Genomic DNA, 17,780 nt, shown 5'->3' on the forward strand with positions numbered 1-17,780 from the left:
ACCCTTCTTGGCCCCCAGTGCTTTTGACAGCCTTGATATCTAGAATTAGTATCCCAGATATCTAATTACAGGCCCAGTCATCCTACCACAGGCTTTCCTCTTCCACTTTGCCCTTTTACTTTTCCCAAGGCAACCAAACGAGATCCCCCTACGCTCCCAGCTCCCCACCAGGGCCGAGCAGGACGCACTGCAAGGACCTGCCCTGCCGCAGTGACTCCCCTTCTCCCAACCCAGGGCACGCATCTCGGTGCGGCAGCTGCCCCTGAACAGCTCAAGCCACAGGATCATGCTGCGGGCGCGCCGTCCGCTGTATCAGCGGCACAACGACACTCAGTGACCGAAGGTTTTATGCACGCCATGTCCCCCTGCCTTCTGCCTTCTCCCAGTCACCCAGAGATGAGCAAGCCTGGCCGACCCTGGTAGAAAACCTACTCCTGCTTTATTAACAGGAGGCGTCAATGCCATTTGCACATTTTGTTTAGTAACGCTCACGTAACTTCAAGTGCTCCTGTGCTGTCTGGTGCAGCTCAAGCAGTACCATGGCTTCCAGGACACTCGCAAGCCGCAGTCAGACTTGGGACAGTAAGAAGTCAGCAGAGCTATTTACCTCTCTGCTGACATGGAACATCATCCAGTTGGCTTCAGGGCCGTATTCTTCCAGGGACCAGTGCGATCTTGCACTTTGGATCTTTCAAGATCCAAACGCTCACTGAACTTCTTTCCAAGTTGCTGCTAGAGCAAAACTCACCCTTCCCAGTCCCTACAGCTGCCCAAATCAAATCTGAACAGAGCCCCTAAATTATTCAGTGCTCAATTATTATACCTGGGTCATTTGGAAAGACTCATTGGTAGTGTTTTCAGTTTGAAGCAGAGGCATGAGGGAGAGATTAATTACCCTGATAGCCCAGGTCCTGTCTAGACTAGGAAACTGAGGTGTGTCCAGCAGTGGAGCAGTGTTTGGCCAGCCAGGTTTCACACCAGGCTCTCCGGCAGACAAAACCCACGTCCTTACAGGCAACAGGAAGGTGCATCGTGTGACAGGGTAAGTGACAGCGCGCAGCACAGGTCCAGGTTGACGGAAGCAACCCCGCAAGAGCCGGTAAGAGGCCAGCAGGACTTGCCTCTGTCAGACACACCAAGATCTGAGCACGACAGATGCACACAACTGCAAGGGATTGTTACCTGGTAGGGAGCAGCACTGCAGGGGGCACAGACAGGTCAGGCTGCACCCGACAGAAAGCATTACTCTTCGCATCCCGCGTTCGGGACAGCGTGAGCTGCTCAAGATGGCCAGCCGCTTGAGCAATGCGGGGAAGGCAGGCTTCTGCAAGGAAGAAGGGTGGCTCCTCCTTGCCACCTTACTAGGCATGAGCATCGTCCTGCCATCCCACAGCCTGCTCCCTCCTGACCTTCCTCTCACAACCTTGAGGCCATTTGTGCCCTTGGCCACGTGAGGAGAAGGGCTGGAGCATTGCCATGAGTCTCATGTCAATGCCAGCGTGCGAGTCTTCCCGGTCCACAGGTTGTGTCCTGCATTTGACATCACCCCATACTGCAGGGCAGCTCTGGTACCCTGATACAACGACTTGGAAACCACAAGATCAGAGCCGCCATGCTGCAGGAACAACTTCCCACGTGCCCCAAGCTCTATCTCTTGGCTGATGACTCCGCATGCTGTAGAGCTCACGTGAAGTCTTACCCAGGGGCAGCGTGGACACCGACATGCAAGGACAGGTCTGCTAACTGTTGTTTATGGGAGTGGCCCCAGGCTTCAGCTGGTAGGGACAGGCCTCCTCTCACATTTCACGGAGGGATCCGATCAGAGGGCAGGGCAGGCCAGTGCTAAAGCAAGCCGCGGGCTGCCCTGAGCGACAGGAGAGAGAGCGCTTCGCCCCCCAGCCAACACACTCCAGCCATCCGCAGCCCTCACACCAGGCGGCTCTCCTCCTCCAGCAGCCTGCTCCCCTGCGCCGCTGCCACAACAGCCACCGGCAGCCCTAAGGGGTGCCACCGCGCCCGGCCAGGGACAGCCGCCGAGGCCCGTGCAGCATGCAGGAGCCATGCCCAAGCCCCAGCCGCACAGGGCAGCGCTCCCGCGGCCCGGCGGAGGGTGCGGCTCCACCTCAGGCTCTCTCCAGCAGCAGAGCCAGTTTAAGAGGTTCCTACCCCACCCCATCTCCCCAGTGCAGACCTCTCCAGTCTCGTCGGTTTTGCTGGAGGCAGGGGACAGCTAGCTAACTAGCCCAGCACAGACAGGCAGAGATGCCCCCTCCTCCCCACCCCCCCCAACTTTTCTTTAGGGCACAGCTGTGCATCCCCTGAAGCGGCATCCAGCTCTGGGGCATCAGCTCCAGAGGCAACTGCAGAGTGAGGCTGAAAACCAGCTCTGCCTGTCCTACCTGGGAACCACACCCGAGATAAAGACTGCTGACTTGACAGCATTAGAGACCACGGCTGGCAGGACCGGTCCCTGGGGCAATCACCCTCTCCCGCTAGGCTCCCCACTGCAGCCATCCCCAGGTGACACAACGCTGCTGCTGCCCTCTTTCCTCTCACCAAGCGTTGTCATCAAAAGCTCACGGCACCGCTCCAGTGATGTGTTGATCCCAACTCGTAACTTACAGGGTTTTGCTAGTCCTAGTTCACAGAAAACGCCTGGCATGATCAGCCCTGAAGCAGAAAGGAGGCGAGATTTCTCCATGCTTCCCATGCCCAGGAGTACCAAGCACTCCTCTGGAGAAGTACGGGCGGATGCCAGGCCCGCACTGTGCTGGGCAGTCCTTCAGCAGCTCCACGGACCCACGCAGGCAGAGCAGCTCTACGTGTAGCGAAGGCTGGTGTGAGAAAGAACTCCCTCTTCAGCGGCACACCAGGCCAGCACTCCCTGCTACGACGGGGAGGCAGGCGCGTCTCTGCTCGAGCAGCTCAGCCAGAGCTGCTCCCGTGGTCACTCCTGCCTCAAACAAACTCAGGCTGTAGGCGCCAGCGTGCACCAAGCCTCCTCGCAGCGAGCTGAGCAGCGTGCTGTGGCATGGGCTGGGCGAGACCACCCAGTGACAGCCAGCAGAAGGCTTCCAAGCCTCAGAGAGGAGCCATCACATTGTTAACGCCAGGGCTGGACCGTCACTCCAGCCTCGGGACACAATAGAGCATTTCAGCTCCTCCATGAAGGGGCTACACAAACATGTGGCTGCAGCTTACAGAGCCAGCACTTCTCACCAGCCCCTGCAGTGCTGCCTCGTTACACCGAGGAGCAGCAACACACGCGCAGACTTACCAGAGAAGTGCTCTGCAGCCTGGCAAGTCCCACCCTCAGCTCCCCATGGCGCAGGCTGGCCCTACCGAATCTGAAGGCGAGGAATACGGCTGCCCTGCACGCTCTGTGCTCACGCAGCGCCGTACGCAGGCTGCCTTCCCCTACCCGCAGCAGCCTCCCAGAGCATGCCGGGACACAGCTTCTTCCAGGTTTAGTTGTGGAAGATGAGAACAAGACACCCTCGCAGTGACAATGCTGTATCCAGACCAGCTCACCCAGTCCTTCGCAAACTTGGGTGCCATGGATGTGCAGCTTGAGCAAGGAAGCAAGCACAGGGCACTGCGAGCCACCGGATGCACCATTAGACTACACAGCGATGTGTGAACAGGCAGAAGGGTCGTGCAGGAGTGCGACTACACCCAGAGGAAAGGTAGATTTCTCTTCAAAATCTGAATCTTTCACCAATAAACTCATTCAAAAAACATACACTGGTCAGATTTTTGTTGAACCAGAGCAAGGCAGCAGTGTCACTCACTAAAAGCGAGGCAAAGTACTTGAGACTGCATCCTGAATGAAACCAATCTGGTCTCAAGACCAGGGCGACACACCAAGAGATGCTCTAAGTGTAACTGCCCTGGCACACCAGACAGCAAGCTTCTGTTGACATCCTGGGCCACATGTATCCCCTAACCCTGCTACTTGCCCAAGCAATTAATTCGGCCCCTTCAACACTACAAAATATTCTGGTCAAGGTTGCCTGGCTGGTATAGACTACTATCACAGCTGGATTTTTTTTTTTTTAAAATATGTTACCTTTTGCTTTCACACCCACATTGACCACCAGTCACACACATGAGAAACAAAGCACAGATGCGTACTGTACTACCAACCACCTGTTTCCCTACCTAGAAGGGTTAATATAGGCATACAAAAGTCAGCTCCCAAGAACGATGTATACGTAAGAGTAGCATTTTCAAGTAAATCATAACCATCACTTTTGTCTTCCTGGATATTTCACCCACGATACCTTGTTCTGCAAGGGCCAGAAACACCAGCTAAGAGAACAGCTCCCCACATCTCAGACAGACAAAGTCAAGAGCACACACCTAGGGAAAAAAACTAAGCATCTCTGAAAGATCCTTCAACAAGGAAGCTTCACGGACACAGCAAGAGCACAGCGAGCAGGAGCTCCCAGGAAGAGCCAAGCAGGAGGTATGAACCAAGCCTCACCAAGCACGCAGGGGCTCCAGGCTGCAGGCCAGCAGGGACAGCACGGACACGAGGCCACAGAAGCCTCGATGAGCCTTGTCCTCTGCTTGCTGCCTGTGTGTCTTCCCAAGCCCCTTACGCACGCAGCTCATCAGCACGCAGCCCTTTATCCAGCTTAGCACATTCTACTGGAGTTAAGGCCATGTACGCTCAAGACAGCAACTCTTCCTGCCAATTTTTATTTGTGAGATTATAAGCATTTTTAAACTGGTCAATTCCTGGCTGCTAGTCCCATTCAACTGCCGCATCTCTGTCCAGCTCTTTTGGGCTACTTCAGCAGGGTCACTGCACAGCTAAGACTGTAGTTTAACCAAAACCTGAAGCCTTGCCTCCAAGAGAAGTTATCTTGCCGGCCTGACTGCTGGCTACAGAAGTGGTCACCTTTAGCACCCCAAGCTACATATCACACAGCTGTGGGAACAAGCATGTCAGGACAAGGGAGGACTGCAGCTTTTGGCAGCATTGCCAAATTGAAGCACCCCCCAAAGCACTTGGGGAAAAAACAGCCAGCTTGAAGCATCCACAGATGTATTACTGTTGGCTTTTCTTAAAGCACTCTCTCAAAAAAAAAAAAAAAGAGAAAAGATTGAAAACTCCTTCAAATCAGAGTTACTTCAGTTCCCCAAAGCAGGAAAAGAAGGCTGACTACAAGAGTGTACATGACTGCCACCAAATCATTTCGTGCAACAATCCTCTCTGCAAAACATGACCACGCAACAGATGCTGCGAAGCCCCAGAGAAGGAGCACACCTTCAGCACCCCAGGTCTGCAGACAAACCACAGCTGCCTATGCAATGTCTTCCCTCCACAGGGGCCAGGCCTGGAATACCCGTTTCTGCCCTCACCAGAGGGTTTCCACCCCAGGGCCACCTGCAAGGCACGTGCCAGCTACAGCTCCCCAGCACTTATGGCCAGGTACCTCGCACCGACAGAGGAGCAACCTTGTTGACAGTCTCGTGTGAGAACCACTCGCATCCGAGGGCAAAGCTTAGTACAGAGTACCATGCTGCCTCACAGCAAACGATTTCAGAGCATTAAAGGATAAGGATTTAACTTCACAGGCAGCACCTCGAAGGTGAGGGTGCGAGTACCACTGTGACTCAGAGACAAACCCTGTCACAACCTCAGTTATCACAGAGCTGATGCTTGCACTTCCCAGAGGGTTTACAACTGCCTCAAAATGTGATGCTGGCCTGCAGGAGACACAGCAACTCCTCTCCTTCCCTAAGATCTCCGGGAATAGCATCACAGGCTCCTGGAGCAGCTGCTCCCACACCACTCACAGTTATGACCCAACTCACAGACTGCTTGCCTCAGGCCGTCCCCCAAACATCAGCACAAACATCAGACAAGCCAGAGCTCCTGACAGGGCCTAACCAGGACCCGAGCTCTGGAACAGCTCCCCCAAAAAGAAAAACCAGAAGACACGTGCACAAGCAAATTCGAGCTTGAACCTGAAGCTGGTTTTCTCTGATTTCACAGAATGCCCAAATCGAGTCCAGGACAACATAACGGTAAGACACACCATTTCACCTTCTCCAGTTGCTACAAACACACGGAGAAAATCTGCTGTGACAAAAGCTACAGACACACACTTTATATTTCTATCCCGCACCATCCCAGAGCATCTTATCCAGTCCCAGCCCCCAATGCTCCCCTCTTCCAGAGTTCAGTCAATCTGTACCCTCCGCTAAGGCAAGCGTTGTGATGCAGACAGGACCCACAAAGCCATCCAACTCACCACCAGCTGAGCTAATACCTCAGGACAAGCTGCAGCAATCCACTACAATATGTTTGTTTTGTGGTGGGTTTTTTTTGGTTGTTTAAACTTGTTGCCAGTAAAAACCTTGTCTTTTTTCAGTTGAAGAAAACCAAGAACAGGATTTGATCAGTAATGGCTGATACTGACCAATCTTTGGCTGTAGCGGATCCTTTCTTCTTCAGGCTCCATCTCCGACTCTTCTGAAGAGAGTGAGAAGGACACTCCAGGGCTGCTGTCGTCGTCCTCTTCCTCCTTTGAATTCAGAGGGAAACAGTGAAGCAGGTCTCAGGGACGTGCAGCACCTACATCCCTCGTTTCTTCACTCGTTTTGAGGTTGAATCCGAGCCCCTGTGTGGGGCTAGATCAAGTGAACACAGGGGATAAGCCCACCTCAACTTTAATGCTCCCATTCTAACTTTAGGCATGACCTAGGGTAAATGACTTTACCAGCTGTTCTGTAACACATGAGCTGCAGGTCCCCAACCAGGAGAAGGCCTCTGCTCCACACAACTACCAGCACAAGCGGCAGCTCAGCAGCCTCGCGCTGGGGACAGGAACCAGGCAAGCTGTGCGCCTGCTGTTAAACATTTGACGGCAGCAGGGGAGCAGCCTGGTTTCCCCAGAGCGCAACACTACGCGTTAGAGAACCGGCTCCTCCAAATGACATGACTGCTGTCCTCTGGGTGTCCTGTACCGCAGCACTCGGGAGCAGCCGCACACACACAGAACATCTCCCTCAAACAGGGAGACGTACGGGATCCTGTGCGCGGCGCTTCGGTGCAGCTGGGGGTAGGGGACTAACTCCCATCTTAGGAGACCTACATGCTCAGATCTCCAAATCTGCCACCTTGTGACACCATGCTGTACACGGGAAAGTTTCCCAAGGTGTCAGGTGGCATCTAAACTTTTTTTTTTTTTTTACAGGAACAGAACGAAAACAGCATCTAGGTACACCGCAGCTCTTAACCCCACGCCTATGACTACGGCAGACCTCCGGGGCAGGACTCTGCCGTCCCGTGCAGGAACACGGGACTGCCGCCGTAGCGCGGGCAGCGCCTGTTCCCCCCCCGAGCTCTCTCCCCCCTGCCCCTCCGGAAAAGGTCTGACAGCGGAGCGCCGCGCTCCCCCCCCCCACCGCCAGCACCGCTCGGGACCGGCCCGAGCGCTCCCGCTCCCCTCGCCGGGCGCTGTTTGTAAACACCCGCACGCCCCGAGCCCGTCCCCCCCCCCCGCCCCGCGCCCCCTCCCGGGCCTGCCCCGCAGCCGCGGCCCTGCCCCGGCCCCCCGGACAGGAGGGGGCCGGTGCCCGCCGGAACAAAGCGGCGCGGGGGACGTCGCTCCCCGGGGAGCTGTCACCGGCGCCCGCCGCCGCCCGGCCCCCCGCCGGCCGCCAACTTCCCGGCCCGGCCCGACCCCCCGGAGGGGCCCGGCCCGCCCGCTGCCTCCCGGCCCGGCCGGCTGCCCCACCGCCCGCGGGACGGCCCCGCGGGGGCGGCAGCCGGCTCCCGCCGCCCGGCCCCTCTCCTCTCCTCTCCGGGGACTTGCGGAAACTTGGCGACCGGCGGCCGGCGCCCCCCCGCCCCGCCGCGAGTGGCTCACCAGGTCTCTCCTGCGCCTTTGTCCTCTTCTAGCGCCGGCACGGGAGAAGCACAAGAGACGGAGGAGGAACCCCCGGGTCAGGCGGCGACCGCGACCGGGCCCGGCCCGGCCGCCGCGCCGCCCCGCCGGCCCCACCGCCCCCCCCGCGCCCGCCGCCCCCGCCGCGCCGAGCGGGCGCTGACAGCCCCGCCGCCCGCCCCGCGCCGCCGCCGGCTCCCGCGGGCCCCGCTCCCCGGCCCGGCGCCGCGTCCCCCCGCCGCCGCCGCCGCCGCCACCCCGCGCCCCGCATCGCCGCCACCCCGCGGCCCGCTGCCGGGCGGCCGCCGGCCCCGCCGCCCGCCGCCCGCGCCCACCCCGCCGCCGCCGCCGCCGCCCGCCCCGCCGCCGCCGCCGCCGCCCCCCGGCCGGGACGCGCTTCCCCTCCTCACACAGGAGCCGCCGCCGCCATTTTGAACCCGTCAGAGCCTCACATACACACTGCCTCGGCCGCCGCACTGCGCCTGCGCCGCCCGCAGCCGCCCCGCGCCCCCCCGCCGCCTCCCCCGGCGCGCGCTGCGCGCATGCGCCGCCCCCCGCCCGGCCCGCCTCGGCCGTGCGCGGCCGCGCGCACGCACCCCGCCGGCCCCGCCCCGCCGGAGCGGGGGGGGGAGGGAAGAGAGCGCGCGTGCGCCGCCAGGGGACGGGCGCGAGCGCCCTCCCGCGGGCCCTCGCGCTGGCCCCGCCCCCGGGTGCCCCCGCCCCCTCCGCCCCGCCCCGCGCATGCTCGCGGGGACCAGCGAGGGGCACGTGGGGGCTGGGGGGCCGCGGGCGGGGGGGGGCGCGTGCAGACAGAGACACACACGTACACACGTACACACACATACACACACAAATATGTATGCACACATGTACAAACACATGTACACACATACTTATGTACACACATACACACACACGTCCACACACGTACACACACATGTACAAATACATACTACACACACATGTACACACATGTATACACATGTGTATATATATGTATACATATATATGTATATATATGTATATATATATACATGTACATACACACATGCTCACGTACATGCACGTACACACAGGCAAGTACAGGCAAGTACACACATACATGTACACGCGCACGCACACACGCACATGTGTACAAACACATGTACACACACATGTACAAATACACACACATACAAACATATATACACACACTACACACATGTACACACACATGCATACGCACACACGCACATACACACATACACACAGACAAGTACACACACATAAATTCACACATATGCATCCACACACACCCACACCCACACACGTACACACACATACATACACATGTATACATTCACACACACACACGTACACATGTACACACACACATTCTCACACACACACACACACGGTGCCGTGGCTGCGGCCCTGTGCCTTTTGGTGCCGCATCGGGTGTCCGGGGTTCTGCCCGCAGGGACCGCACGGCGCTGACGAGCTCTGAGCTTTAATGGCAGAACCGCACCGCAGCCGCTCAGCGCGTGTCCCCCGCCCGGCCGGCGGGACAGGGGCCCGGGGGGTCCCCCGGGTCAGTTCTCAGCAGCGGGGCGGCTGCGGGCAGGTCGGTGGCAGGCGCCTCTCTGTGCACGGGGTGCCTCCGTGCCGGCCCACGGTGCCCGGGCCGGGGGTGCGGGGTCTCAGCAGAGCGTGCAGCCCCCCCGGGGCCATCTCCTGCGTCGGGGCCGCCGGGCGGATCGCAGCGCGGTGGCGCAGGTGGCAACGAAGATGTCCCTGACGTTCTCCTGGTACCTGGCCGAGCACTCGAAGTAGGACGCGGCGTGGACCAGCCGGGCCATGGCCTCCCCCTGCGGAGAGCGGCGGCAGTGGCTGAGCCCCGTCCCTGCCCCAGGCTCGTGTCCCCTGCCGGGGGGGGGCACCCACCTGCTGAAAGGTGACGGGCTCCTGGCGGCCCTGCCGCAGCTCGCGCAGCACCTCGGGGTCCTGCCGCAGGTCGGTCTTGCAGCCCACCAGCAGGACCGGGACGCCCTTGCAGAAGTGGTTCACCTCCGGGTACCACTGTGGGGGACAGGTGGCTGCCACCAGGCCTGCGTGGGGGGCACGGGACGGGCGGCAGGACGGGGTGTGGGACAGATGGACGGTGGGACAGACGGCGGAGTAGGTGGCAGCCCCCTTGGGGAGGATGCACGGGGCGGGAGCAGCCCCCGGCGCTGCGTTACCTTCGTCAGGATGTTGTCGTAGCTGCTGCGGTTGGTGACGTCGAAGCACATGAGGACAACATTGGCATCTGAGTAGGACAGCGGGCGAAGCCTGTCGTAGTCCTCCTGCCCTGCAGGCCCAGCAGCAGACCGTCAGGAGCCGGCTCCCTGACGCACCATGCCTGCCCCCACCCCGGGGGGACGTGGGGGGCTCTGGGGATGGCAGGCGGCAGGGACACCCATGGGGGACCCCGTCCCCAGCGCCTCCACGCACAGGGGCACACCCGAGGCTGTCCCCTCCCATCCCTTCCCACCTGCCGTGTCCCAGAGGTGGATCTTCGCGGGCTTTCCGTCAACCTGGAAGGAGGCCGTGTACTTCTCGAACACCGTGGGGACGTAGACCTGGCAGGGGACAGGGGCGTGGGCAGCGGGTGGCTTGGAGAGGCCCCGGGGTTGGGTGAGGGACTGGGGGGGGGGTTGGGGGGATGGACAAGGCCATGGGGAGGCAGTTGGGATACCCCTGGTCTCCCACAGCAGCATCAAGCCTTGGGTGGGTGGCTGGGACCCAGGGGTGCAGTGGGACCCCCCCGGTGCCGGCAAACGCCCCGTCCCAGGGCCCCGTCCCCAGTGAAGGAAGCTGTGGGGGGACATGGGCAGGGGGCTGCACGGGATGAGGGTCCCGGTGCTGCTGGGGGGCTCTGAGCCTGGGGATGTTCGGGCAGGCAGGAGGGGCCTCACCTTGGGGAAGTCCCCTCTGGCAAAGACCATCAGCAGCGACGTCTTCCCGCAGCCTCCGTCCCCGACGATGACGGCCTTGATCTCAGTGGCCTTGATCTCAGCGGCTGCGGCCTCGGAGGGCCCCGGGGGTGGGCTCTGCCCCCCAGGTGCCTGCTGCATGTGGGCACGGTGGGCCTGGCCGCAGGGACGCCGCTCCGGGCCCCACCGCCCCGCGCTGACCCTGCGTGTCCCAGTCCCTCCCTGGCCTCTGCCGGTTTTACTGCCCCGAGCATCCACCGGAGGCAAAGTCCAGGGCGGAGGGAGGCACGGGATGACTCACAGCTCCTCCTGGCCCAGCAGGTGACTTGTGGAGCTCTGTCCCTCCCTGGGCCCGGCTGCCGGTGTCACCCGTGGCCCTCGCCCTTCCCGTCTTCCCTCCTGCCACTTCACCCGGGGCACGCAGCTCCCGGGGGCCCGCTGGGGAAGCAGCAGCTGCCCCCGGTGCCCCTGTGTCCCCTGCAGCCTGGCCCCAGACTGAGCCCACGGCCCCGACACCAAACCCCCCCCGGTGACATGACATGACAAGCGTGGACCAGCCGCTGTGGCCAGGCCTCACCAGGAGGCTGAGGGGAAATGCAAACAGTAATGAACAATCTCAGAAGGATGCCAACATTAGGGAAGAGTAGTGGGAGGAGAATGGAGCACAATAAAACAATTAGGAAGGTGGTAATTACCAGTCTAATGAGATATCAGGTTGGATCCTAAAAGCACCAAGATTCTTTCACAGCAAGATGTAGCTGCTGCAATATTTGTCCTCTGGGATATCCTCTTGGACAAAACATTTCCTTTCCTGCAAGATCAACAGAAATTTGACGAGGGAAGAGGATGGGAGATGCAGCCAGTATCGTTGAAAGAGGCAGAGCTCTCACCACCTGACCAGTGCTCTTGCAGCAACGCCCAAGGAACAGCGTTGTTCGGAGGGGCACGGAGGAGGCTCAGGTCTGCTCAGGTCTTCTGAGGACACAGAGACACGAAATCTCCTTGTCTGAGAGGACAGTGGCAAGGACGGCTCCAGCTGGACAGGGCACAGACCGCTGCCTGGAAAGGTAGGGATGGGGGTGAGCCTGGACCAGGGCACTGCTGGCACCTCCCCTGAGGCCCCTGCAGCCCCCTCACCCCCCCTCACCCCCTCCTGCAGCCCCTTGCCCTCTGCTCCAGACTCTGCTCCACGCTCAGCCCCAGCCCACCACTGGCAGGGCAGCCGCCTCCTCAGCCCTCCGTCCCCAGCATCTCTCCAGCCCTGCTGTCCCCTGAGCCCTGTTCCCCGCCTCGTCCCACTCACCCTCAGGGTCCTGCTCACCCCCCTGCCCCCTGCTCTGACCGCAGCCAGGACCGCATCCCACCACCGCCTGGCCTCCTGCCATGGAGCCGAACCACACGGCCCCGTCTCCTGCACCACCCACGCCAACACCCGATGGAGAAGGCGCGTGCGAGATCGATGTCCCTGATATGGCCATGGACGGCGTCACGTTGCTCATCTGCCTCTGTGGGCTGGTGGGCAACGGGGCCGTCCTCTGGCTTCTTGGCTTCCGCATCCGCAGGAACCCCATCACCGTCTACATCCTCAACCTGGCCGTCGCTGACTTCACCTTCCTCCTCTTCATGCTCACCTCCGCGCTCCTCTACATCCTGGACAACCTCTCCTGCAGCACCTTCCCTGTCTTCGAGTACCTCAAGTCGTTCCTCCTGCCCCTGCTGCTCACCCACAACATAGGCATGTACCTCCTCACAGCCATCAGCATCGAGAGGTGCGTGTCTGTCCTGTGCCCGCTCTGGTACCGCTGCCACCGCCCCCAGCACCTGTCGGCCGTGGTGTGTGCCCTGCTCTGGGCCCTCTCCATCACTGTAATTGCTGCAGTAGCTTTCCTGTGCCTGTCACACCAGCACGAGCAATGCCGTCTGGCCCTCATCTCCATGTATGCCCTCAACTTCCTTATTTTTGCCCCACCCATGGTCATTTCCAATGTGATCCTGTTCATTAAGGTCCAGTGCGGCTCCCAGCGGCGCCAGCCCAGGAGGCTCTACATCGTTATCTTCCTCACCGTCCTCTTCTTCCTCCTTTTCATGGTTCCCCTCAGCATCTGGAATTTCCTACAGCATTTCAGTTACATGCTGGGGCAGTCCCAGGTGGTTTTCCTGCTTGGCTGCATCAACAGCAGCATCAACCCCTTCATCTACTTCCTGGTGGGGAGCTGCCGGAGGCGCTGCTCCTTGGTGTCTCTCCAGGTCGCCTTCCGGAGGGTCTTCGAGGAGACAGGCGTCACTGTGATCTCCAGCTGAGAGGCCACTGTGGTTTCACTGCCCGCACTGCGTCCCCCAGCTTTGTGCTCAGCTGTCCACACCTCTTCATGGCCAGCCCATGGGTCACCTTCCCATGGTTGCGTGCCAGGACGTGTTCATGTCCTGTCGTTACCCCATCACTACCCCTGTCCCATCCCTAACCTGTCCTCATCCTATTCCCATCTTTTTCCTGCCCACATCACCATCCAAGCTCATCCTTCTCCCACCTTGTCCCATCCCATGCCATTCCCTGTCCCAGTCTGGATCCCCATCCTGTCTCCATCCCCTTCCCTATCCTGTGCCATCCCATCCCAATCTGGTCCTCGTCCACATCTCTATCCCATCCTAATCCCATCTCTGTCCCCACCCTGTCACGTCCTGTCCCATTCTCTCCCCTCCCCTTCCCTGTCCCCATCCTAAACCCTGTCCTGTTCCCATCTGCGTCCCATCCCAATCCTCATCTCTGTCGCCATTTGTTTCCATCCTCATCCCCATCCCCTCCCAATACCATCCCCATCGCATCCTCTTTTATCCTCTCCCACGCCCCTTCCAACCCATCCTCATCCCCGTATCCGTCGGGACCCCTTTCTCGCCCCGTCCCGTCCCCATTTCCTCCATCCCCATCCCCTCCCGTCCCCTCCATCCCCGTCCCGTCGCGTCCCGTCCCCGCACCTCCCGGCCACCTCGACGCGGAGCGCGGGGCTTTGCTGCCCTCCAGCGTGGAAAGAGGAAACCGGAGGCTTCCGCGAGGCCCGGCGGCGCAAGCCCCCGGAGAAGCGGCGCTTCGACGCTCGGTGCGGGGGCTCCGGCGGCCCGGGACGGGCTCCGTTGCGGGAAGCCCCCCGCACAGCGCCCGGCGCCCCCAGCCCCCGCGTCCGCCCGGCCCCGGCTCTGCCCCCGCCGCCTGCCCCCAATAAAGCCGCTGCTCTGCCGCTGCCTCTCGTTCCTCCTCTCCGTGGCCCGGGGGATGGGGGCACCTCCGGGGGGCTGTGGGGGTGGGCACGCGGCTCGGGGCTGGGGGCTCTGCGCGCACCAGGACGCGCGGAGTGGGGCAGGCGCACGGGGAGCTCCAGCCCTGGGGCTCAGCGCCTGATCCCAGCAGGCGGAGGCAGGGCTGGGGTCCGGGGACCATGGACTGGGGACCTGGGGCTTCCCCCCAAGGTCCTGCATGCCACGCGTGGGGACACCGGCACGTGCCCTGGGGGCTGGGAGCCGCCCCCAGCCTGTCCCACCCCAGCACCAGTGCCGCGTCGGTTTGGCTTCGAGGCACCCACGCTGCGTGTCCTCCCCCAGGACCCCAGCCTTGCAGCGGGCTCTGGACATGGACCCAAGGCTGCTCGGGGATGCGTGATTTGTTGATGTGTATCGACACCAAGCTGCAGTGACACAGGAACCAGCTCTGTGGGAGCGCGGGGCATCGGCAAAGCCTTGCTGGGTGCCCCTGGTCCCCACTGTTGGCATTTCTGGAGACAGGAGGGGGGCAGAGCAGGGGAGAGGCTGCACAGGGGATGTGGGAGAGGGGCTTAGGACACTGAGCAGGTTTTTCCCCACTTGCACATGAGTCAGCCTTTCCCAAAGGCAACGCTCATCCAAAAAAGCAGAAATGTGGCAGTCTGACAGCATGAGATGGGAACTCTGTCCTCTGGGGCACATTCCTTTTGGGAATAGTACTGCTGGGGAGGGTTGAGGGGACAAGGAAAGCTGTGCACCTGCAGGGAATCCTGCCAGGAATCCTGCCCCCCACTGACCTCCAAATTGCGTAATTACGTTCTCTCTTCTCACCCCTGCCCCCCCCCCCCTCCCCGTTATTGTCTGCAGGGAGCAGTGAGAGGGTGACATCTGGGGAAACAGGGCAGGCATTTATTGATCTGGGTCCCCAGTGAAACCACCAGCCATCCAGCCATCATCTGGGGGGGCCTTAAGCAGAGTAGCAGAAAGGCTTCAACAGACCGGGCTCAGCGTGTCCATCGTGGCATTGTCACTGCACACCGTGTTATCGGCCAGCTCCTCGAAGACCCTCCGGAAGGCGACCTGGAGGGACACCAAGGAGCAGCGCCTCCGGCAGCTCCCCACCAGGAAGTAGATGAAGGGGTTGATGCTGCTGTTGATGCAGCCAAGCAGGAAAACCACCTGGGACTGCCCCAGCATGTAACTGACATGCTGCAGGAAATTCCAGATGCTGAGGGGAAGAGCGAAGAGGAGGAAGAAGAGGACGGTGAGGAAGATAACGATGTAGAGCCTCCTGGGCTGGCGCCGCTGGGAGCCGCACTGGACCTTAATGAAGAGAAGTGTGCTAGAGATGACCATGGATGGTGCAAAGACAGCAAAGTTGAGGGCGTACATGGAGATGAGGGCCAGACGGCATTGCTCGTGCTGGTGTGACAGGCACAGGAAAGCTACTGCAGCAATTACAGTGATGGAGAGGGCCCAGAGCAGGGCACACACCACGGCCGACAGGTGCTGGGGGCGGTGGCCGCAGGGGCTGCTGGAGCAGACGACAGACACGCACCTCTCGATGCTGATGGCTGTGAGGAGGTACATGCCCATGTTGTGGGTGAGCAGCAGGGGCAGGAGGAACGACCTGAGGTACATGAAGACAGGGAAGGTGCTGCAGGAGAGGTTGTCCAGGATGTAGAGGAGCGCGGAGGTGAGCATGAAGAGGAGGAAGGTGAAGTCAGCGACGGCCAGGTTGAGGATGTAGACGGTGATGGGGTTCCTGCGGATGCGGCAGCCAAGAAGCCAGAGGACGGCCCCGTTGCCCACCAGCCCACAGAGGCAGATGAGCAACGTGACGCCGTCCACGGCCATATCGGGGACATCGATCTCGCATGCGTCTTCTCCATCGGGTGTTGGCGTGGGTGGTGCAGGAGACGGGGCCGTGTGGTTCGGCTCCATGGCAGGAGGCCAGGCGGTGGTGGGATGCGGTCCTGGCTGCGGTCAGAGCAGGGGGCAGGGGGGTGAGCAGGACCCTGAGGGTGAGTGGGACGAGGCGGGGAACAGGGCTCCCATTGTGAATGTGAGAGGGAGGCATAAGGACGGGGACAGGAGTTATCAGGAGCTGCAAAAGGGCAGCACAGGGCAGGGGAAAGGCACTGGGGAGAGCGCAGCTTGTCCCCAGGAGAGCGGGGAGGGAGGGAGGTGCTGGCTGCGGGTGCTGGAGGAAAGAAAAGTGGGGTAGGGCTGAAGAAAAACATTGCACTTAACTGTTAGCTTTGGTGAATCAGCAGGCTAGGGCTGTTTTTCCAGAAGGGCTTGGGCAGATCCACGTTGGTTTCCTGGCATCTCAGGCTCCCCTCAAATCCAGATCCTGAAGCGCATCCCCCTCAGGCCAGTTGTGCAACGAGGAACATTTCCCGGTCACGAGGGTGTCGCTGGACTCGTCCCCTGGCTCTTCTCTGTGCCCCTATGCTGCATACACAGGCTGCCCCAGCCACAGTGGGGTCGCAGTGGCATCGAGAAAGGTTTTGTAACCACTGCTACGTCAGAGCTCCGCTTCCTTGTTTTTATTTATCTTGATTTTTTTTTTCCCCACAAAGGAAGTGGCTTTTGCCAGAAACCATGCAAGAATTTTGTGAATGGCTCCTCATGCTTTTCTGATTAAATATGCCCCTCCCAGAGCAGCGACCAGCTGTCACAACTGCCTTCCCTCTCTGCCTGACGCATTTCTATCACTCCTTGTCCCACTCCCCCACATCTCAGGGCTTCCCAGCCACGCGGGGTGGGCATTGCCCCGCAGCGGAAAAGCGTGATGCTGGTGATGCTGGCAGGGCCAGTGCAGTGCTTCCAAGAAGCAACTCCCCTTGTGGGAAGAATGTGGGAATTATCGCCAAGATGTCTCATGGGCACGAGGGAATGCACGTTCAAAGTGGAGCCAAAAACTAGTTTTAGTTGTCGAATTTGGGCATTAACAGTTTATAAAAGTTTATAAATTATCTTTGAATAAATGAACAGTGAATGGTAGTTTTCACTAGCACTTACAGCCCAGATGTAATACCCCCTAATGGTACAAATACAGGTACTAGGAAGGATGCTTTCAGGTGCTGTGCTTCCCTTCTAGCATGCTGTTACAGAGAAGTGCAGTCCTCCCAGCCCTTCACCAGGGGCACGGTGGTGGCATGGGAAGTCCGCATCCTCCTTCTTGCTCTCAGGAGCACTCGTGGTTGTTTTCCTACAGTCCCATCCTTCTGGTAGTGCACAGACCAGGGGCTGCTGCTGCTGACCTCAGCGTGGTTGTGGTTCAACCCTCCCACGGCTCCCTGGGGGCACGGGCCCTCCACACCCGCTCTGGGCAGGTCCCTCAGCTGTAGAAGACCTTTCCCAAGGGAACCCACCCTTCTGTGCCCTACCTCTCCTGTAGATCAGTGTCCCTGTGATCGGCCACTCCTGGCTGCTGTCCTGGCTGCCAGGATGAACATCTGGTTCCTCGCTGACTTTAGGCTGCTCTAAAATATGTTGTTTGCTCCCAAAGACATCAGATTCATCCCGACATATAATTCCAGTTCCAATGCTCCTGCAACAGAAGAGCTACTCCTAAGGTTTCCTGTTAAAGTCATTCCCTTCAGCAGAAGTTGTTCTGCACAAGCACACACCATCATCCCCATCCTGTCAGCTGCACCCTCAG

At 60.1% G+C, this 17,780-nt stretch overlaps 4 protein-coding genes across 8 annotated transcripts in view; 1 reads left to right on the forward strand and 3 right to left on the reverse strand.

Annotated features, from left to right (window-relative positions):
- KDM2A (lysine demethylase 2A) overlaps window positions 1–8,438 on the reverse strand; it is a 45,482-nt gene extending 37,044 nt beyond the window's left edge. For both annotated transcript variants that reach the window (XM_080595109.1, XM_080595108.1), the window contains exons 1-3: window positions 8,315–8,438; window positions 7,887–7,914; window positions 6,435–6,539 (exon numbers count right to left, since the gene is read on the reverse strand). In XM_080595109.1, coding sequence (XP_080451235.1) covers window positions 6,435–6,539; window positions 7,887–7,914; window positions 8,315–8,334 — 153 coding nt within the window. In that variant the 5' untranslated portion in view covers window positions 8,335–8,438. The remainder of the gene's footprint in view (window positions 1–6,434; window positions 6,540–7,886; window positions 7,915–8,314) is intronic.
- A 939-nt stretch (window positions 8,439–9,377) lies between these two features.
- RHOD (ras homolog family member D) lies at window positions 9,378–12,233 on the reverse strand. 4 transcript variants are annotated; one of them, XM_080594189.1, is made up of 5 exons: window positions 10,841–12,233; window positions 10,417–10,504; window positions 10,124–10,228; window positions 9,828–9,962; window positions 9,378–9,751 (listed from the first exon to the last, which is right to left on the reverse strand). In XM_080594189.1, the coding sequence occupies exons 1-5, from the start codon at window positions 10,997–10,999 to the stop codon at window positions 9,483–9,485; spliced, it is 756 nt and encodes a 251-aa protein (XP_080450315.1). In that variant the 5' UTR covers window positions 11,000–12,233; the 3' UTR covers window positions 9,378–9,482. The 4 variants fall into 4 exon arrangements, with proteins under 4 accessions (XP_080450315.1, XP_080450316.1, XP_080450314.1 ...); XM_080594190.1 differs by having other exon boundaries at window positions 10,124–10,233; window positions 10,841–11,426; XM_080594188.1 differs by having other exon boundaries at window positions 9,828–10,228.
- Window positions 11,805–13,825, forward strand: LOC308195944 (mas-related G-protein coupled receptor member H-like). Its single transcript, XM_080594191.1, has 2 exons — window positions 11,805–11,925; window positions 12,206–13,825. Exon 2 carries the CDS (start codon window positions 12,242–12,244, stop codon window positions 13,157–13,159), a length of 918 nt encoding a protein of 305 aa, XP_080450317.1. The 5' UTR covers window positions 11,805–11,925; window positions 12,206–12,241; the 3' UTR covers window positions 13,160–13,825.
- Window positions 13,826–14,997: 1,172 nt separating this feature from the next.
- Window positions 14,998–16,931, reverse strand: LOC308196334 (mas-related G-protein coupled receptor member H-like). Its single transcript, XM_080595217.1, has 2 exons — window positions 16,364–16,931; window positions 14,998–16,090 (listed from the first exon to the last, which is right to left on the reverse strand). The coding sequence occupies exon 2, from the start codon at window positions 16,052–16,054 to the stop codon at window positions 15,101–15,103; it is 954 nt and encodes a 317-aa protein (XP_080451343.1). The 5' UTR covers window positions 16,055–16,090; window positions 16,364–16,931; the 3' UTR covers window positions 14,998–15,100.
- Between the last annotated feature and the right edge of the window lie 849 nt (window positions 16,932–17,780).

The sequence above is a fragment of the Anser brachyrhynchus genome (assembly GCF_964034855.1).
Source record: "Anser brachyrhynchus genome assembly, chromosome: 5".
Taxonomy (NCBI): Eukaryota; Metazoa; Chordata; class Aves; order Anseriformes; family Anatidae; genus Anser; species Anser brachyrhynchus.

Excerpts from the sequence above, each read along its gene's own strand:
- LOC308195944 (XM_080594191.1), top strand. The coding sequence starts at position 12,242 with ATGGAGCCGAACCACACGGCCCCGTCTCCTGCACCACCCACGCCAACA.
- LOC308196334 (XM_080595217.1), bottom strand. The coding sequence starts at position 16,054 with ATGGAGCCGAACCACACGGCCCCGTCTCCTGCACCACCCACGCCAACA.
- RHOD (XM_080594187.1), bottom strand. The coding sequence starts at position 10,999 with ATGCAGCAGGCACCTGGGGGGCAGAGCCCACCCCCGGGGCCCTCCGAG. Across the intron at positions 10,505-10,840 it reads CCAGAGGGGACTTCCCCAAG|GTCTACGTCCCCACGGTGTT; the intron begins GTGAGGCCCCTC and ends GTCCCCTGCCAG. Across the intron at positions 10,229-10,416 it reads CCACCTCTGGGACACGGCAG|GAGGACTACGACAGGCTTCG; the intron begins GTGGGAAGGGAT and ends CCTGCAGGGCAG.